Source organism: Micromys minutus, assembly GCF_963924665.1.
Source record: "Micromys minutus genome assembly, chromosome: 3".
Lineage (NCBI taxonomy): Eukaryota > Metazoa > Chordata > Mammalia > Rodentia > Muridae > Micromys > Micromys minutus.
In genome coordinates, this window is record NC_137972.1 from 2,874,517 (window position 1) to 2,896,364 (window position 21,848).

The 21,848-nt window shown below is 45.8% G+C and overlaps 1 protein-coding gene across 1 annotated transcript in view; it reads left to right on the top strand.

The window, feature by feature from the left end:
• The window catches only part of ITPR2 (inositol 1,4,5-trisphosphate receptor type 2), a 355,767-nt gene that overhangs the window by 10,970 nt on the left and 322,949 nt on the right, over positions 1–21,848 (top strand). The window contains exon 2 of the mRNA XM_080914558.1: positions 13,160–13,230. Within this exon, the coding sequence (XP_080770684.1) occupies positions 13,160–13,230 (71 nt within the window). The remainder of the gene's footprint in view (positions 1–13,159; positions 13,231–21,848) is intronic.

Here is a 21,848-nt window from a genome sequence, read left to right on the forward strand (position 1 = left end):
GTTTCCCTTCTTACCTGCACGGCTGTCATCTGTCTCCCCTGCAGACGGAAGCTGTACGTTGTTTCTGACCTCCAGACTGTGCGAGGACCCTTGATGAGCTGCGGAATCGCACCACAGCTGTGGCTTTCATTTAGACTTTTTTCTTTTTTTCTTTTTGTGTGATATATGGCATGCACTTGTGTGTGTGTGTGTGTGTGTGTGTGTGTGTGTGTGTGTGTATCTGCATGAGGTTTTGTGACATCTGTGTTTATGTCAGGGCCACAGGTAGATGTCAAGTGTGTTTCCTCCGTGGCTCTCAGCTTAGTTTTCTGAGATGGAGTCTCTCCCTATGCCTAGAGCTTTATGATTGGCTAGGCCAGCTGCACAGTGAATTCCAGGCATTCTCCTGTCTCATCTCTCCTGTGCTGGGATTACAGACACTTGCTACTCTGCCTGGTTTTGTGTGTGTGTGTTTCTGGGATCCAAACTCAGGTCTTTATGCTTGCCTGAAGAGCACTTTACCATCTCTCAGTGCTTGATAAAATCTATGAGAGTTATTTCTCCTTTTAGATTTAAACAAAAGGGCAGAGGCTAAGTGTGGCTTGTTCAGGGTTATGTTGCCAAGGCCTTGCACAGCGCCCATAGGATAGAACATTCCCAAGAGATACATTGGTCAATGTTCCTAGGCTGTAGCATATGGTTGAGACTTTAGCCTTAGACAAATCTAGTTTCAAATTGTATCTCCACTTACTCTCACAGTGTGATCCTCAGAAGTTATTAACCCTGACACCTAGATTTCCTTAACTGTAAAATAGGAGTCTAGTCAGTGGTGATCAGCACACATAAAACAGGGTGTATGGATCAGGCCTAGAGCACCAGGCGCCTGGGTATCCATTAGTATGTGTAAGATCACCATGGAGGAAGCATCACAAATCTCTTTGTAGCAGCTGAGCTGAGCTCAGCCTTCAGTGGTTCTGGACAGACCGTCACACCTCGAGCTGCTGTTTGCTTAGCAGGCCGTTCAAAGTCATGCTGCCTTATCGGTTATTTGTTTGGTTTCCATCTTTTTTTCCCTCCCTTGTGCCGCTACTGTACATTTCTAAATCGCCAGTGCTCGTGTTTACCTTTCAGTTCTGGTTTGATGTGTGTTGTCCCCTGACGTACTGCCAACACTGGATGCGTAAGTGTGAACAGTAACTTCACTAGCTGTGAGCACACTGCACCATCACTACCGAATGCTCACACCCCACCCTGAATTTCCCATGGCTAGAGTTTCAATGTCTTTTACTCACTAATACTTACTATTTCTAGAATGTGGTAACAAAAGAAAACATTTTACATTTACCATTTTATCTTTTTACTTATAATTATCCTCTCTCTCTCTCTCTCTCTCTCTCTCTCTCTCTCTCTCTCTCTGTGTGTGTGTGTGGGGGGGGGGGAGACAGAGACAGAGGGAGACAGGGGGGAATATGCATGTTCAGAGATCAGAGGACAACTCTGTGGAATCATTTTTTTGTTTCTACTTTCTTCAGGGATTTGGACTTGACCCCTGGCCACCAGGCTTTCACGACAAGTGCCTTACTCACTGAGCTACCTGGCTGACCCTGTTTTGTTTTATTTACTGAGACAAAACAATGCACTTGCTTGCGGCCTTTAGGATAAAATTATGCAGACCTCTCCATCACTCCCCCCACAACCTCCACCCCATCCCTGTCCTAGTGTCTCTGACCTTTTAGATGGACCAAGAATCAGGAATTCTGACCAAATTTCTACGACTGTTAGGGATGAACAAAACCATTTATGTAAGAAAATTAGCCAGTTTACAAACAAATGTATTTGTTTAGAAAAACGAGCCAAGTTTTAACTAGGAACTGATCAAATTATAATTCTTGTCTTGGAGACACTTGTGGCAGAACCGTCCCCTAATGAATAAAGATTTCAGGGGACCAATCACTGGGCGAGGAGAGGCGGGACTTCCGGGTCAGAGGGGAAGAGAGGAGGCAGGAGAAGGTGACTGCTCTTGGATGGGGAGAGCTTGGAGGACAAGATGTAGCCAACAATAGGCCCCCGTTTTAGTTGGCAGATCTGCCAGGACTCGCTACCGGAGGATTTAACTTAGAATGGCTGACAAATTAGGATACTAGCTGCTGTGCCCAGCGATTGTGTAACCTGTTGATTCTAAACCAAGATTGTGTGGTGCTTTCCTTCATGTGGCGACTCAGCTGGATTCCAGAAAGAAAGACAAAGTGTGGGTTTGTGAGAAGTGCACCCCAGCTAGCTTTGTGAATTTGGATGTGTGGGGCTGGCGTGGCAGCGACCCACCATGGGAACTTACTGAGTCCGGTGGAGAGATATCTGAGCTCCGGGGTAGAGAGTCTGCTGAAATGAGAACAGGCTACGCCTGCCGGTCTACCTGCCAGTGGCAAAATGGTGGCTTTTTTTTTTTTTTTTTTTTTTTTTTTTTTTTTTTTTTAATTTCACCAAACGGACACTAGTGAATGTTGGACAAAGTTATGGGGATTTGTGATGACTATAGGGTGGGTCTTATCCCTGTCTTTTAGCAGCAGCTACCCAACCAGCAAACACCCCTCGGCCTTTGGCTTTCTTTTAGAGATGCCTCAAAGGATCATTTCCCTCTTTTCTGGAAAAGTGGCATATACACATGGACTCAGTGTGGAAGAACTGTGAAAAATATCTTTGGAAATGCTTTGAAGGGGGCTGAGGATGTAGCTAGTCTGTGTGGAGTGCTTGCTGAGCATGTAGAGAGGCCTGGATGTTTGCCTGCTCTGTCTGTGGTGCCAGGGCTGCTGGTAGCGTTCTTCTTTCTCCTCTCCTTCCTCCCAGAATTGATACGAGTGCCTAAAGCCCTAGGAACAGTATGTGATCCCAACTGCGGAGGGTGGCTTGGACAGGTACCGAGGTAGAGGGAAGAGCTTCTGGGGCTACAGATGGGATGAAGAGTGGGAGGAGAGCTTGTCTCCCTCCTTCAGTTAGGGTTCCCGGTGGAAAGGAGGGACTTGGATGCTGAACAAGCAGGCTGTGATAACACCCAGCACATCACGGCCAGCAGGATAGCCCCCAGCCCTCAGAAAGCTGCGTTCTAGGACCTTACGGAATACATGAAGCCTGTAATTATCTGGCTCTTTGAGTGTTCTGCTTCAGGGTGCCAGGTTTCTGCCCCAGACCTGCTTTAGGGGCTACATCCTGATGGGGGATGTGTGGTCTGAGACCTGACTCCTCAGGTGGGAAGTCTCAGTGGTCTGGTCTCTGCTTCATCTTCAGCTGGTGGAGACAGGATTTTCAGGGACTCCGCTGGTGAGGGAACCCAGTGGTTTGCTGTAGGTCAGTGATGTCACCTCACTTTTAAAATGGAAAGACTTTGTGAAACAGTTTTTCTAGAAGAGCATATTGTTGAATAAACGTTCTCCCTCCCTCCCCCCCTCTCTCTCTCCCTCTCCTTCCCTTCCTCCCTCCCCACCTCCGTCTTCTTCTCCCACTTCATCTGCCCCCTCCCGTGTGTGTGTGTGTGTGTGTGTGTGTGTGTGTGTGTGTGTGTGTGTGCTATACAGTAGGGACTGGACACCTTGCCTGTGTCTTTCCTTTCTCTTTAGCTCAGCGTAATATCCAAAGGACATCCAGTCTCCCTCTCACACCAGCCAGAAGCTCTTTCCCTGCTTGTCTACAATCTAAATTCCCAGAGTGTGGCAGTGGGTTGTTCTGTGGTGAGCCGCCAGCAGAAGCCCAAGTGCAGACAGCAACCTTGCTAAGTAGCATTTGTTTTCTCCAACAGACTTGGAACTTTTTAAAAAAATTAAATAACCAGTAGGTTTTTTTTTTGAGAATTTCATACACAAGTGCTATATTTGCATAATTTCTACCCTTCTCTCTCTCTCTCTCCCCTGTCCCTTGTCCCTCCCAAATTCATGACCTCTTCTTTGTTTAATTAGTCTTGGAACTTTGAGACAGTGTCCGGAAGCTGCCACAGGAAGTGTTCCATGTCTCCGTTAGGGTTGTGTTCTCCGGGCTATCTAGGTTTAGACACGTAGCCACAGTGTGATTTTTCTTTTTAGTCTTCCCTGATTCCTGGACTTTGAAGATACAGCTGGGCTAGCTTCTGTTTTGGTTTAGTATTTATTTATTTTATTTTATTTTTAACAATCACTGAAGCTTGAGGCTGCACTTCACTTCCTGCTCTAAAAGAGGACATAAAGGAGCCGCGAATGAGGCTCAGGTGCCCTGGCTGCAGTGTAGTTTGAGAACCGTTACCTGAACCGAGCTATTCAGGTTTGTTGCTAGAGGCTGGAGAGGTAGAGACCGAGAGCTCAGGCTGCCTCTGCAGAGGACCTGGGTGTCCAGCACCCATATGTCAGCTCATAACCACCTGTAATCCCTGTCCCAGGGACCCAGTGTCTTCTTCTGGCATCCTGGCACATGTATGCCCCCCACCTCTCTCCTCCCACCTCTCTCTCTGCAGGCAAAAATCACTGAAAATCAAAATAAGTAAAAAATTTAATTTGTAAATAGCCAATTATTTCTGTTTTCTAAATATGTTCTCGCATCAGTAAATACAACGTTGAATCAAAGACTTAAGGGCTGGAGCGATGGTCCTACAGGACTCCTAAGAGCGTCTGCTACTCTTGACGAGGACCTGGGTTTGGTTCTTACTCGAGTCAGGCAGCTCACAGTGCTTTTGGCTCCAGTTCTAGATGATCCGATGCTCCCTCTGGTCTCCACGGAGATGCAGGCTTATGGTACAGATACAAAGCAGACACAGACAGCTGCATACGAACCTATTTAAAATTAAAAGAGAGAACACCGGGTGGCTGGGAATACTGGCTCATAATTGAAATAACGCAGAAAACTGAGGACGTACTTATCCGTAACTTAGTAACTTACTCTGAAGGGTAGGTACCAGGAGAGAACATAGGCCCTGGTCCGGAAGGAAACTAACAATGAACAAGGACTTGTATTGGTGGCGCTGTCTGAGTCCAGAGTAAGCTTTGGGGTGACACACCTCTCACAGACCTTTCTCAGGAGCAGAGTGAGGCTTTCCTATTCTTCCTGCTAATCCCTATGCCTCCCGCAGGAGATGCCACCAGCTTCCACGGCGGATCTTCAGTGTGCAAGTTACACTGACACAGTTAAAGGCCTGGCTGTCCCCTACTGTGTGTCTTTTCTCAACTGATTTATAGTTATGGATGGCATTAATATTTGCACTTAATTTGGGCTTAATGCCCAACGCTAGAACAACTTAAGTGAGGAAGAGGCCGCAAGTCTGTACCGGTTTAGCAGAGAGGTTGATTGTTGATCAGATAAGTCATCTTAAAAAAGAATACTGTGTAATTTACTTCAAAATACACTGAACTGTAGGCAAATGGTGACCAAGGAGACAGTCAGCCTTTCCCTAGCATTGAGCTCTGTAGTCCAGAACAGAAAGGTCATCCCAGAAACCATATATACAAGAAAATCAGTATCAGCTGCTTATATTTATATATCTGTGTATAGCCACACAAATATACACAAGTGATCATAATAATTAGAGGAGAGGAGGCTATCAATTTGAGAGTGGGGAGACGGTCCTTGGGAGGGACTGGGAGGAGGAAAGGGAAGAGAGAAAGGGCTGTGATTGTATTTAAATTAAAATTAAAAGTCCATAGAAAGTGTGGGGTTTGGGGAGATGGCTCTGTGGTAAAGTGCCTACTCTGCAAGTCTGAGGACTCTTGTTAAAGCTGAAGCAGGCAGGGTCAGCACTGGTCCGAGTGGGTGCATCAGACAGAGACAGAAAGATCCTGGGGCTTGATAGGCATCTGGGCAAAGCTCTAATCAACGAGCTTCAGGCTCAGTGAGAGACCCTCCCTCAAAAACACACTGGTGAAACACTGGAGGAAGGTACATGATTGGCTTCCACATTTGTAGGTATAGGCCAGAGTGAAACACATATGTGTGTATAACACTCACACCTACCCCCAGGAAATGTAAAAGCCAGAGACCAGTAAAATGACGAGAACATTTATTACAAGACTTAGGTACAGAGCACAAATGGTCTCCAGGACGGTGCTTTTCTGCCATTTCTCCAGAGGTTAGAAGGTTGTACTGTCTTGGAGGGAATTCAGAAACTCCTACTGTGCTCGCTAGTTTTATATCAACTTGACACAGCCTTGGTCATTGGAGAGGAGTAAACCTCAACGGAGACAACGCCTCCTAAAGATCGGGCTGTAGGTGATCCTGTAGGACATTTTCTTAATTAGTGATTGATGTGGGAGGGGCCAGCCCGATGTAGGAGGGGCCAGACCATTGTGGGCAGGGTCACCCCTGGGCTGGTCATTCTGGGTTCTATAAGAAAGTAAGCTGAGCACATTATGGGGAGCAAGCCAGTAAGCAGCACCCCTCTGTGGTCTCTGCATCAGCTCCTGCCTCCAGGTTTCTGCCCTGTGTGAGTTCCTGTCCTGACTTCCTTCAGTGATGGACTGTGATGTGGAAATGTAGGCAAACAAACCCTTTCCTCCCCAGGTTGCTTTGGTCATGGTGTTTCATCACAGCAATAATAATCCTGACTGAGATTTGATAACCCCGATCAAATTCAGACTCCTTATAAAGAAGTGAGAAGGCCTGGTGCTTGAATGTATCTGTGAATTAACTGGTAAGATTGAAGATAGTTCTATGTGCCTTAGATTCCTGGATCTTCAGTTTCGGGTGGTTGCTGTATTAGTTGGCACTGAAAGTGAATTTGCCTTTAGCAGCTTAGAAGTAGGAAGAGCAGCAGGAAGAGGCAGGAATCTGTGTTCCGCAGACGCTGCCCTGAGGCTGTACAGCAGCAGGTTCCAAGTCTCTGTAAAGGTTGTTTTGAAAGGAAGGGAAAGTGGTGTTTTCTCATTTTCATTCTTAGCCAGAGGAATCTGTTTGGTATCAGCTCAGAAGTAAAGCACTTTACAGACAGAAAGAACAAGTGTGGAGCAGAGACAGCCTCTCCCTTGGGAGGAAGGAGGAAAAGCAGGGACAAGAGAGTCACTATGGCTCAGAGCAGAGGGATGCCAGTGTAGCCGATCACCTTGTCTTCCTAAAGCTGTCTTTTTCAGATGTGAAGTTCTAAAAAATAATATATACAACCTCAAAGAAGCCCTTAACAGGGCCCTGTGCCCTGCGACACCCAGAGTTAACGCTTTCCTGGTGGCAGCGGCTCTTTAGTTATACTGAATTACAACACGGAGCTGGACTTGGCGATGTGTTGCCTGCAATCTCAGTCCTCGGGAGGTGGAGGCCGGAGAGTCAGAAGTTCAGTGCCAGCCTAGCCGGATCTACACAAGCCCAGGCTCAGCTTCCCTCCCTGCATAAATAAAACTTAAGAGATGCATATGCGTTCATATATATCATATAGGGTATAAAGACTTTCAAATTTAGAGAAAAGATACATAAACCTATAGACAGAAGGTAGCAATGACCTTGCAGCTCACATAATTTCCTTCTAGGTAGACGATGGTGTAGGTCTTTTAGTCCTTCACTTTCTAGAGAGTGTCTGTTAGTCTATCCTTCCCAACCCCCCCCCCCCACACACCCATGTGTACTCTTGAGTTTCTGCTTTATTTTCTCTGTACGCTTTACTACAGGGCTAATATCTGAGACCCTACTCCCCTTATGAAGGGTTAAGGTTTCAAGCTGTTTTACTTTCCCACAGCACTGTGGCCGTGGTGTCTCTGTGCGGTGCTCGGTGACCGGAGGAGCCCTCTCTTTGCTCTTCACTGAGGTCAAATGGTTACATTTGTGTTAGGAACTGAGAGAACTTAAGAGAGGAAAAAACAAAACAAAACAAACAAAAACACCAATCTCAAGACCTCTTACCTCAAGGTATGCCTTTCCCATAACTGTGGCCCCAGAGCCTGGGACATCCCTCAGCTCATAAGCAACATTTGAGCTAAATCTGGGCCAGCACAGAAATGGCTTAGTTTCTAAATTTTAATTTTAGGGATTGTTTGTTTTTTGTTTTGGAGGCAGAGCGCTGTAATGCTAATGTAAGCATGTGCACTGAGATTGTTTGGGGCTCATTATGTTATCCTTGGATTCCTGATCTTCCTGCCTCTACCTCCGACTGGGATTATAGGTCCAACCTACCAAGCTTGAATGCCATTTGATTCCTGCCATGTCAATCAGAGGTGTGTCTTTGGAATGATAGCTTTTTCTTCTTGGTCATATATGTTTACATTTAGTTATTGGAAAATGCTGGAAGCTCTGTGTCTGCAGGATGGGAAGCGGGCTTCTCTGCACATCTCTTTCTTAGAAGCACCCTGGCTTGGGTTGACTCAGAAACAGTCACCTGCTTTAGCTTTAACGAGGCACCTTCTATCCTTTCCAACTGTGCGGACACATAGCTTCCCGAGCTGTACTGACTGTGGGAACGGCTTCGCAGCTGCCAGAGGCTTTTCTGGCTAGGGGACTTCTCTTGCCAACTATTTCTTCTACGAATCTCTCCCTTTTATGTCTGCTCAGCCAGGCAGTGATAGCTGCTTCTCATGTTCTTTGCTCTTTTGAAGAAGGCGGCGTGGCTGGGGAGGAGGGAGGGGTAGGTGCTTAGCTCCAGACCTAGTCATGCCGCACTGTGCTCCGAGAAGTTCACAAGATGGAGAATTTCTGGGTATGCAATGCCTTGTTCTGTCCTGTTTAGATGATTTTGAAGAGCTCCTTTTGTTATCCCAGTCTAGAATGTAATATCAAACATTTGGTTTTCTCAGGAGAATTCGTGTGAATTTCTGTGTCGCTGTCCCCTTGTTACTTCCTCTTTTTCTGTGATGCTTGTCTGTGACATCATTAAGCCCCATTTTATTTTTGCCTTTATGATCCACTGACCTGTCATTTACCAAACTCAGACTCGCAGTCTTGGGGTGCTCCTGTTGACTGAAGGCATGCAGCTAACAGTGCAACAAAGTAACAGCTTGAAGCGAGCTGCAGCTGGACAGCAGGCGGGCAGCTGTGTCAGGATCGTAAGCTCATAAATTCAATGTAAGCCAAGAGAATTAAAGACAAGCAAACAAAACAAAACAGAAAAACCTTAAACATGTGAAGATTTACACTTAAGTCAGGATGTGCAAACCGTGTAGTCTGCTGTATTGAGTTTTTTCAGTTTGTTTCAAAGGAGAATATTTCATCAGCTGTTATGTTTTATATACTTACAGAGACTCATAAATTGCTGTTTTTATAAACTAAGTCATTCAAATTCATTTTACATATATATGACTTGGTGTTCACCTGTTTATTAAAATGCATAAAATAATTTCTGTAAACAGTATCACATGCCTAGTCTGACAACAGTAAGCTTTCCAGCACCCACATACTTCTTTTAAGTTACGTTGTTAGGTTACCATATGTGCTGGCTAGTTTTATGTCTCCAAGGACACAAACTAGTGTCATTGGAAAGGAGGTAACCTCCAGTGAGAAAATGCCTCCATAAGATCGGACTGTAGACAGCCCTGTAGGCGGTTTGTTAACTGGTGAGTGATGTAGAAGGTCCTGCCCACTGTGGGCGGTGCCATCCCTGGGCTGGTGGTCCTGAGTTCTACTGGAAAACAGGCTGAGCAAGACAGAGGCAGCAGCTCCCCTTCATGGCCTCTGCATCAGTTCTAGCCCTAGGTTTCTGCCCTCCTTGATTTCCAGCCTCGATTTCCTTCAATGATGGACAGAGATGTGGAAGTGTAAGCCAAGAAAATCCTTGCTCTCCAAGTTGTTCTTGGTTAGTGTTCCATCACAGTGGACGTAACCCTGACTAGGATACAAAGTATCTGACCTGAGGCATCCCGGTGTGTTTGCTCTGTTCTTCATTCTCTCCCCCACTGTTCTCCCTCCTCCCTCGCTCCAGCTCACTTTCTCTAGTTCCTCCCCCATCTACCTCATTACATTCAGTCCACAGTCCTTTCTATTGCTCACCTTGCTAGGGTGAATGCACAGACAGGAATTCTGTCTGTGGGAACGGCAGGGTGCACACACGCCTAATATTAATTTTTAAAAAAAGTTTTATTTAGTTATTTTATGTGTATGAGTATTTGCATGCATATATGTCTGTGTGCCATATATGTGCCCGTTGTACTTGGAGGCCAGAAGAGGGCATTGGATCCCCTGGAGTGGGAGTTTCATATGGTTGTAAGCTGCCATGTGGATGCCAGGAGTCAAACCCTTGTCCTCTGTAAGAGCCGATATTCTTAATCATGGAGCCGTTTCTCCAGCCCCAGCCTATTAGTATTTTTTTTTTTAAGTATCAGTGGTATCATATGTCCTATAACATATGTTTCATAACACGCAGACTGACATTTCTGCTTCCTTCCACCCCTCCTTTCTTCTTCCTTCTTTTCAAACTCATTTCGATTTCTTTAAGTCTTTAGGGTGAAATGATTAGTTTCTACAATGTTGTATCAGGAGCAGGGCAGCTTCTTAAATTACTCTGGCTTTCTTTAGGCTCTGGGTAGTGAAGATTAGAATCTGCAGAAGCTTGCTGTGATCTGATTAATTGTCTTCCTTCCCCTTTCTCTCTAAAACTGTGCCGCACTGAGACTAGGAGGCAGAGCTTAGAATGAGATTCACAGAGATGGGCCAGTGTCACTTGTATAATTTTTATGTGCCCTAAATAGGACTGAGGTTTTTTTCTTTTGTTTTGTTTTTATCATTGTGTTTTGAATTTTTAGTATGTCTTGGCTCCTTAGAAAATCTGGCCTTTTTTTCCCACAGAGTTTTGTTTAAGTCTGACATTGTGATATGCTCAGGGTTGCTTGAAGCATTTCCAGCTCATGTCAGAAACTCAAGTTGGATTGAGGGTGGTGGCATTAGGCTTTGCTTTCTGGATACAATTCAACTTCCTGTTTCGAAGAAAATGCCATCTAAAGACCTGTAAAAGCCATCTCTGCATGCCTGGCAGCGTGTGTCAACCACGTTTAGTAACTAGCATGCATAACATGCATAGATATGTGGATATAGTTGACATTACAGGGATTATATCTCTACATGAGCATGGTACTGCTTGACCAGCCCTCCCCCATGGAAATCTGATCTCATAGGGGGAAGAAAGCAATCTGATGGTTTAAGAAGTAGATCTTTTGCTAGCAGCCAACCATCAGATTGAGCACAGAGACCCTAATGGAAGAGTTAGAGAAAGGACTGAAGGAGCTGAAGGGGTTTGCAACCCCACAGAAAGAACAACAGTATCAACCAACCAGAGCCCCCCAGAGCTCCCAAGGACTAAAACACCAATCAAAGAGTACACATGGAGGAACCCATGGCTCCAGTCACATATGTAGCAGAGAATGACCTTGTCTGCCATCAATAGGAGAAGCTTTTGGTCCTGTGAAGGCTTGTTTCCCCAGTGTAGGGGAATGCCAGGGTGATGAGTTGGGAGTGGGAGCATTTTCATGGAAACAAGGGGAGGGGGAAGGGGGATAGGAGGGGGGAAAGGGGACATTTGAAATGTAAATACATAAAATATTCAATAAAAAAGTAGCTCCTTAATTGGGCGGTGGTGGTGCATGGTTTAATCCCAGTATTTGGGAGGTAGAGGCAGGTGGATCTCTGAGTTTAAGTACAGCTTGGTCTATAGAGCAAGTTCCAGGATGGCCAGGGCTACCCAAAGAACCCCTGTCTCAAAAAAACCAATAAACAAACAAACAAGTAAATAAATCCCTTTGGTAACTAAATAAACCAGGAACCAACATTTCATATTGGCTGGGTTTTTATCTAAAGCAAATGGAACTGATACATTTGGAAGATTCTAGTTAATACCAGACTGAGAAAGGATGAGAAGGACAGCTGCCACTTGGACACCTCTGGGAGGATAACTGTATGTTCCTGTAGCTCACTAGTTCTCACAGCACTGAGGCAGTCTTGCCAGTCAGGCCCATTGCTCTGCTCCTGAGAGGCTGGCTTGTGTCTCATCTGATCTCCCATCAAGGGGGGTGAGGGGCTTGCTGGGCTGCCTTGAAAATTAAATGTCCTTTATTCATTTATAATCAACAAGAAGCTGGGATGTTTAGCTGCAAGATCCCAGAAAACAAGGGTCCAAGGCGCATATTTAACATATCAAAGCAGACCTGGCCTCCAGGTTCTCCCAGAATTCCTCAATCCCTATCTGGAAGATCCTGCTCCCAATCTTGAACTTTCTAGTCCAGGGGCTGGGCTGGCCTTCCCTTCCCTATATAATCCAAACATTTTGGTCTCCTCTCCTCTCCTCTCCTCTCCTCTCCTCTCCTCTCCTCTCCTCTCCTCTCCTCTCCTCTCCTCTCCTCTCCTGTCCTCTCCTGTCCTCTCCTGTCCTCTCCTGTCCTCTCCTCTCCTGTCCTCTCCTGTCTTCTCCTCTTCTCTCCTCTCTTCTCTTTCTCTCTGCAAGAGTACCCTCCCCCCCTCCTATGTTGAGTGCCCTGGCCTCCTTTCTTGGGGACAACAGAGCTGGATGGGTGTGAGTTACCATATAGGTGCTGGCAATCAAATCCAGGTCTTCTACAAGAGCAGTAAGCTATTTTAACCACTGGGCCATCTCTCCAGCCTTTATGTTTTTATATGTACATATGTAGAGGTATGAGTATATGTACACGTTCTTTTAAATTATTTTTCTTTGGTGATTTCACACATTACTACAAAGTATTTACATTGTATCCAGCCCTAGCCCCTCCCACCTCCTACTACTGCTGTTTCTGTTTTTTCTGCCCAATGTCACTATTCCTCCTTGCCCTCCTATTACCTACCGAGTCAATTAGGGTTGCCCACTACTTGTGCAGGAGTGTAGGGCCATATATTTCAGTGAGGTCAACCTGCTAGGGCTGCATGTCTGAAGATAAATAACTTTGTTTCTCCTCAGCTATCACCTGCTAAATACTCTTCAGTTAACAGCGGGAGGGCCCGAGGCATGTTATTTTAACTATGTATATACAACTTGCAGACTGGTCAGCAGTTACTGTCACAGCATAGAGGCGTCTCCCTCTCCAGGGTTAGATAGCTCAGCTGTGCTTGGTGGTTGTGAAGGCCATGGCGGAGCTAATAAGTTTCCTACCACTTCATGTTTCCCATTCTTTCCAGAACCTAATCTTTTCTATGAATCTCGGACTCTCAAGAAGTTTCTGAGTATTCAAACTGTAAATATTTACCAGATGTCCTTGTGTGGTGTGTGGTTTATGAGTGTGATGATGTTAACAGTACAAACATTCCTCTCCTCCAGGTTGGTGGATGACCGTTGCGTGGTGCACCCAGAGGCAGGGGACCTTGCCAACCCACCCAAGAAGTTCAGAGGTAAGAAAAAAAAAAAAAAAAAGATCGTGTATGTGACCTCAGAGGGCAGACTATTCTGTGTCTTAAGGTAAATAATGTTAAAATTTTACTCAGTAAAAATCATTTCCAATTTCTCCAAAGGTTTTGTTGTTGTTGTTAAATCTGGAGGAATCTATGATGAATTGTCTGATTGGGGTTTGTAAAGTGGCATCTATAGGCTGCCAAGAAACCCTGGTAATTATCTATGAAAGATTCAAGGTAATTTCAAGCCAGTAGGTATAACTAAACACTGATTATTTAGAGAGTTTTGGGGATGTTACATTATAAATGTCATAGTGTTTTACTGTTAATTAAGTGTATGAAAGTCCCATGTTGTGTGAATTTAGAGTCATACACAAATGATGTGTAGTAACTGTTGTCTTAGAGCTTCATAGTCTTCTTGATGGAGAAGCAGCAGGTTAATTATAACTCAGCGGCTGCAAAAGAATTAATGGGGCCTGGAGAACATTCTAGAAAACAAAAGGTAGTAACTACAGCATCAAACAAACATTAAAAGCTAAGATCTGCATATGAAGGAGTGTGTGTGACTTTGATCTTTCTGCGCTGTCACTTCCCTTAATATCTGTCTTGGGTTTCTGTTGCTGTGGTGAACACCAGGACCAAAAGCAACTTGTGGATGAAACAGTTTACTTCATTTTACGGCTCTTAGGTTACAATGTATCACAGAAGGAAGACAGGGCAGGAACCTGGAAGCAGGAACTGATAGAAGCCATGGAATGGTGCTGTGGACTGCTCCCATGGCTTGCTTGCTTTTTAATACAATTCAATCCCTCTTACCCACAATGGCCTGTGCCCTCCAGTGTCAGCAACTAATGAAGATGATTCTCCAGAGACTTACCTCAAGGTGACTCTGATGGGGGTATTTTCTCAATTGTGGCTTTCTCTTCCCAGATGTCAAGTTGACAAAAAACAAACAAAATTCCAGCCTCCCCCCAAATCAAAACCGAAAACCAAACCAAACCAACATCAAAAGAACAAACAACAATAAAAGCCTAACCAGGACTATATAATAATATCTAGAGCCATCCTTTTCCCTGCAAGTTTTTCATTATGTTTATAACAGTGAAATCCCACCATGTGTGCTACATCTCGTTATCCATTTAACCGTCGATGGAGACCTGAGCTGGTTGAGGAGTCCTCTTTCTCTACATCTCCTTTATAAAACATATTTTGTCATGTGTGTGCATGTTCATGTGTGCTCCTGAGCATATGAATATGTGCCACATGTGTGCTGTGCCCACGGAGACCAGAAGTGGGAGGTGACAACAAAAGCTCTTCCCGTGAAGCCATCTCTCTCTAGCTTGTGATTTGAATTTTGTTCTTTGTTACCTTGTACCCATTCTGACTCAGATGAGAAAGAATCTTTAAGTGGTTTTAATGGGCATGTTCCTGACTGGCTAAGGATGTTGAACATAAAAATGTTATTTGTATAATGATGATTTGTGTTTCTTCTTAGGGAAACTATTTCATAAGCCCATTTATTGATTGACAGTTTTGTTTCATTTACTGATGGATTGTTGCAGCTTGTCTTAGTCAAGGTTACTGTTGCTGTGATGAAATGCTGTGACCAAAAGCAAGTTTGGTAGAGGAAATAGCTTAATCAGTGTACACTTCCACATCATTGTTCATCACTGAAGAAGTCAGGGCAGGACCTGAAGACGGGCTGATGCAGGGGCCATGGAGGGTGCTGCTTACTGGCTTAATCCCCATGGCTTATTCAGCCTGCTTTCTTATAGAACCCAGGACCACCAGCCAAGAGTTGGTCCCACCCACAACGTGCTGGGCCCTCTTCCGTCAATCACTAATTAAGATAATACCCTACATGCTTATCTACAGTGAGATCTTCTGGAGGCGTTTTGTCATTTGAGGTTTCCTCTTCTCCAATGACCCTGTCTTGTGTCAGGTTTACATGAGACTAGCCAGCACACAGTTCTTTATATATATTCTTTAATTTGTTTTTTGTCAAGTTAGGTTTCTCTGTACAGTCTTGGCTGTTCTGGAACTGGTTTTGTTGATCAGCTGGCCTTGAACTCACAGAAATTCACCAGCCTTTGCTTCTGCTGGGATTAAATGTGTGTGGCACCACAGCCTGGCATCTATTTTAAGCTTTAGCTTCCTTGTGTAAGGTCTGTCTGGCAAAGATTCTCCTCCACTCCGTTCGTTCTACTGATGGATTTCTTCACCGTGTGAAAACTTTCTGTTTGTAGTCCCAATTCTTCATTCTTACACTGTCTTCTCTGCCGCTGGAGTCCGGTCCAGAAAGTTCACAAGAGAATAATCTCAAAACCAAGACAGCACAGTGTTTGTGTCGGGGAAGAGCATGGCTTTCAGGACCTGACTATTGTTTGGGGGCTCTGTCATCTAAAGTGGGTCACCTGTCAGGAGCCTCCGAGGGCATCTGTCACTGTCCCACGAGAGCTGAGCTGGATAGCAAGAACAATGCCCACTGATGAGCATTTGTAAGCCTTTCAGTGTTCTCTGGGAAAGCACTGCAGACACATTTGTGTTTTATACAAACATAGTCACGTTATAACGAAAGGGCACAACGTGTCTCTGTTAAGTATGACTGGGTCTGATCTTATGTCACCCTCTTCTGGGACAGACGTTTCTTTTCTTTTTGTTTCTCAGTCATTGAACTTTACCCGTAGAAGACTCCTTCTCCTCCCCGGAGTGGCCATCGGATACTGTGGGTTGAGATATCCAAGATCTCTCTGGGATCATGTAGTCATACTCCATTCAAAGGGCATCCCAGGTCTGCTGTGAGTTTCAGCAGCCTGATTCCCTGGTTCTTAGTGGGATTTGCCCTTTCTAAAAGCAGGTTGTGTGAAAGGGCAGGTTACTCCGGAGAACAGGAAGGCTCTGGAGGGTAGCAGATCTGTGCTGGAACTAACAGCCTTTGTGCCCAGAGGCAGATGGGCCCAGATGCATGTTTCATTGTTAATCCAGTGGGCAGGGGTTCAAGGTGTGAATCACTGTCAGAGCAGGAGCCGGGCTTTCCTGTAATCTGACTCTTAGCTTGCTTTCCTTCTAGTTGGCTCTCAGTTCCTACTTCCACTTTAAAACTAAGCCCCTGTCCCTCCACTATCACCAGAGGAATGTGTCCTTTCCAGCTGGAGACCCAAACACCCCTTGTTTGAAAGCCCAACTCTCCGCTGGTAGAATCCAGCACAGACATCTCTGAAACTGACTGGCTCTGTCCTGGTTTTTCCAACGGCCAGGAGCAAACTCTCCCAAAAGCGTCAGCCACGGGCACCTTGTTGTCACAGCACTGTTGGCACTCCTGTCCTCTGCCTGTGTCTGTTTCTCCTGCCCACCCTGCAGCTGCGAAAACCATTGCATGCCGTGGCGTTGACTGTGGGAATCACAGTCTAGCGTGTCCAGACTCCTCTGCCAAGTTTCCAGAACCTGACTTTTCTTCCTTAGCCGTTGGGAAGAGACAATAGGCCATCGTCATGACTCCTTGACCTGAGCACACACTATTCTCGAGTTGATTTGGGCAGTTTTCATTGTCCAACAATTAATTCTTGAGCAATTAAGTTTTCTGGAACCAAAGCTCTAGATTGGCTGAAGTAATGATTTTCCCAACCATGCCTGATCTCGAAGTTTCCCCTGAATGCATCGTGAGATTTCCCCCCCCTTTGGGGGGTGTGTCTAGACAATGCCGTCCCTTCCTTCTAAATTTCCACGGACGAACCAGAGTTCTCCCTGGGGAACCCATGGGTTTATTGGTCTTGTACGCAGAGTATGGGTAAGGTTTACTATAGGAGTGTGGATGACCTTGAGGTGTGCACCGAGTAACAAGGATGTCTCCTCTGTGTCTGTGGAAACCACACACAGAGGACGATGGGAAGGGAGACAGACTGATTTTGTCTCGAGGGAGTTAAAGTTCTTTACCAGTCAGATGCTTCATTTTGCTTATTCTACTTACTTGATTATTTTTATTGTTTTGGGCTAGGGTTTTGTATAGGGCAGGGTGACCTCTAATTTGCTACATAGCTGAGTATGGCCTGGGACATTGATATTTCTTTCTCTGTCCCTGCCTTTCAAGTGCTGAGATTACAGGTGTGTGATACTGTGTTTGGCTTTCTCTGTTTTTGATTTCCTAGTAATTAATATATTTATTCACTTTGCATTCCAGTCACTGGTCCCCTCCATCCCACCCCGGTCCCCACCTCACACAGTCCCTTCCTCCTCCCCCTACCTTCTCCTCTGGGAGGGTGGAGCCCCCCCACATCAAGTAATTGCAGGACTAGACCTAACCTATTCCACTGAGGCTAGACAAGGCAGCCCAGTTAGGGGAGCATATTCCACAGACAGGCAACAGCTTTAGGGACAGTCCCCACTCCAGTTGTTGAGTGACCCACGTGAAGACTGAGTTGCACCACATATGTGCGGGGTACCTAGGTCCAGCCCGTGTATGCTCTTTGGTTGGTTCTGTCTCTGAAAGCCCCCAGGGGTTCAGGTTAGTTGACTCTGTTGATCTTCCTGTGGAGTCCCTGTCCTTGTCCCTCAATCCTGTCCCCAACTCTTCCTGAAGACTCCCCGAGCTCCATCTGATGTTTGGCTGTGGGTCTCCGCATCTGTCTCCATCAGCTGCTGGGTGGAGCCTCTCAGAGGACGGTTGTGCTGGGCTCCTGTCTGCACGTGTGACAGAGCATCATCAACAGTGTCAGGGATGGTTCTGCCCATGGGATGGTCTCAGGTTGGGCCACTCACTGATGGGCCATTCCTTAGTCTCTGCTCCACCTTTGTCCCTGCACTTCTTATTTTGGGTGGAAAGTTTTGTGGGTGGGGTAGGTGTCCGTATCCCTCCCCTGGGGACCCTGCCTGGCTGCAGGAGGTGGCCTCTTGAGGTTCCATATTCTTACCATTACACTTCTCATCTAAGGTCCCTCCCATAGACTCTGGGGAGCCTTCCCCACCCCAGGTCTCTGGCACATTGCAGAGATGCTCACAGCCCCACTTTCTTTGCTTTAGTCTTGAGACTGTGGTAAAGATGTCCTTACAGGAGAACTGTAAAGCTGGCTCAGGGAACCCCGCCCCACACCATTTCCTTACATCCTTGTGTAGCTGCTACATGTCTTGTTGTTGTGATCAAAACCCCGAGAAGAGATGACACAAGGGAGGAAGGGTTCACTCTGGCTCACGGTTAGAGACTCAGGGAAGACCTGATGGCAGGGACAGCCACTCACATCTGGGCAGGTCAGTGAGCAAAGAGAAGGGAATTGTGGGTACTCTGTTGACTGCCACCTTTTCTCATGATACTATTCTGGGGTGAGCCCTGTTCAGGCTGGCCACCCATCTCAGTCAGCCTGTCTGAAACACCCCTCCCGCAGACATTCCCAGATGTGAGACTCAGGTACTTCTAAACACAGGAAGGCAGACGGTGCCGGGGAAGTAGGGTAGCTATTACGTCACAGGCCATTTGTCCACAGTAAGAGGCTGCTCCGTGTGAGGTGCTTGATTCCAGACCTCATTAGGGTTGTGCAGGTTCCCCCCACCCCCAGATCCCACAGTGCCTCTTCTCTTGTTTTCTGAGGGTTGCAACACTTCTTCAGCCTTTATTGTCCCGGATGCTTTGGGAGAGGACAGCCAGAGATTTTATTGACTTATGCATTGGCTCCTTCTGGTGTTTTTGTTATAGTTCACCTACAGGCACATGTCACACAGGTTATGCTCACACCTCCGGGTCTCACAGGTCACAATGTCACCATGATTTACTGCTTGTTTCCTGATGAATAACTTCACATTCGCTGTGTTAAATGAGGAGTTACTTCCGTGTGTTTTATGTTGGTTTTACACTAGTTTCTTTCCTATTTCCCTTTGTGTTTCTCCCTGTTCCGGGAAACCCTCTTGTAAGAACGGAGTCTTATGGAAGTATGTGCTGCAGGTGGAGAAGCTGACGTACGTGAAAGTAAGAGTGGTTTATTTGTCCCTCCGTGACTCCAGGGGGAGGACACGAAGACATGAGGGTGAAACCAAGGAGTTCGTCCCCAAGAGGGCCAGGGAAAGAGATGATGGCCTCTGGCCCAAGGCTGGGCTTTTTGGACTAGAAGAATGTTTCGACCCTTGAGACCCTGCAGTGTTGACTCTTGCCTATTTCATAACCACCGAGTCTATCACAGCCACTCCTGGCAGGCAGTGGACACTTAGAGGTCAAGAGTCATGATGTTTTAGGAGTTTAAAGGAAGAATTTTTCTTTCTTGTAATGTAAAAAGCAGAGGCCTAGGCGTAACCAGTGAGGAAATAGAGCCTCTTCCTTTTCTGGCCACCACAGAAGCAAGTGTGTGTATGTACATTTGTGTGTGTGTGTGTGTGAGAATGTGTGTGTGTGTGTGTGAGTGTGTGTGTGTGAGTGTGTGTGAGAGTGTGTGTGTGAGTATGTGAGTGTGTGTGAGTGTGTGTGAGAGTGTGTGTGTGAGAGTGTGTGTGTGAGTATGTGAGTGTGTGTGAGTGTGTGTGTGAGAGTGTGTGTGAGTGTGTGTGTGTGAGTGTGTGAGTATGTGTGTGTGTGAGAGAGTGTGTATGTTTGTGAGTGTGTTGTGAGAGTGTGTGTATGAGTGTGTGTGAGTGTGCGTGTGCGTGTGTGTGTGTGTGTGTGTGTGTGTGTGTGTGTGTGTGAGTGTGTGTGTAGGCCAGAAGTCAATATTAGGTGTCCCCTGTATCTCTCCTCTATATTTTTTGAGACAGGGTCTCTTGCTGAACCTGGAGACTCTCATTTCAGCTGGCAAAATTCTGTCACCAAGGCTAACTGTCCCTAGTTCCAGATGCACACTGCCATCCCAGCTTTTTACGTGGGAGCCGAGGACTCAAACTCTGGTCCCCGTGCTTGTGTGGCAGGTACTTTACCCACAGAGCCACCTCCTCAGGCCCTGGTGGTCGAACATGCTAGTCTTTTGTAACGTGTGTGTGTCACTCTTGCTGCCTCCACCAGCCAACGCTTGCTCTGTGGAGTTTCTTCATATTTGGATTCATACACTTTTTAATTTTTATTTCGAGACAGTATCTCAGGTTTCCCAGGCTGCCCTCAGACTTGCCATGTGGCAGAGGCTGAACTTGAATCCTACTTCCATGCCCTAAGGAATTATTCATCAGTGCCCACTACACTTAGCATTAGGGCCATGGCTTTTCCTTTCCTTCGTACACACTGACAGACTATTTCAAGTTTGAAATCAAGTAGCTTAATTTACCAGGCATTTGATACTTCTACGCAGTGTCATGCTTCAGGCTCCCTAGAATTATTGCTTTGTCACCAGAGATTGTGGCCATTCAGAATTGGAATTCAGAAACCTGAGACCAGTGAGGTCACGCAGCCGTCCTGAGGTCACTGAGACTAGAAGTGTGCTTAAGACCTGCCGGATCTCGTAGTTTTGTTTGTCTGGAGATTCTACCTCTTGGCCTTCACAGCCGTGAGAAAGCCTGTGAAGCTGTGAGCCTTCCCCTGCCTCAGCTCCTTTTCTTCTGCATTCTCAGTGTGTTTCAACTCTTTTATGTTGCTGCTAACTACAGATTTCTCAGGGGCCAAAATGTGGCCTTGTTTATTTTCTGCCAAGGTCCTTGTTGGTGAGTTTGACACTTGATATTCACCAAGGACTGAACACAGTACAGTTGATTTTATTCTAGAGAGAGGTCATCTTGGTCTTGGAGACCGTATTTACAGCTCAAGGGAATTTCTTCTTTCAACTTTTCAGTGAACCCGAACTCTGATGTAATAATTTGTTGTTCAGAGAACTTTGGAAACTTGTGATGGATTCCAAGCCAACAGCTACACGAATTTATATTAGGACCTTTAAACACCCTTCACTGGGAAATTAACTTGGGCTGTTGATAGCAGCTTTTGTGAAGGTCAACTCAATAACCTCTGTCTATAGCTAATCCCCTACTACTAAACTCCCAGCTGATGGTTGAAATGAGATAGTAAGGAGTTTATTTTCTTCAGTGAGATTTTAGAAAGGGGAGAAGGATATAGATTTCAGTGTCTGTTTCAGTCTCCCGTGGAACTACGCAGGATTGCAGAAGTCTGTATTTTTAAAGCTGGAGAGTTGGCGTAGGCTTAGGATTTTCAAAGCCTACTTTAATAAGGGTTCTTAAACACTTCAACCTCCCTTCTAGCTGGCTGATCGAAGGTAGGGGAGAAAGATGGTTAATAGGATAAGGAGAGTATGAACATGTTTAGAAGTGGTTCTTTGGAGCGATTCTTATCTTTGTTGTCAGGACATCAGCAGTCCAGTCTAAAACATTAAACATAGACGCAGCTGTCCAGACTAATCAGCAAACACCAAACACAAATCCAGAAGAAACCACAAGTAGCTGCTGAACCAGCAGGAGTTCAAGAAAGCGGCAAGAAGCAGCTGAAATACCACAAGAGTTCTTTGCTGCTTTTCTCCCTACGAAGTCACAACAAGAAAAGACCAGGGAAGACCAGTAATGTGTTGCAAGGTGAACCAATGCAAGAGTGTCATTTACTGTCTGTTGGGATATATTTATATGTTTTCCAAACACCAGGCACCCTCTCAAGCATCTGCTCCAGCAAAACATCCTTTCACAAGACATCAGAGAAACATCACACGTCACAACTG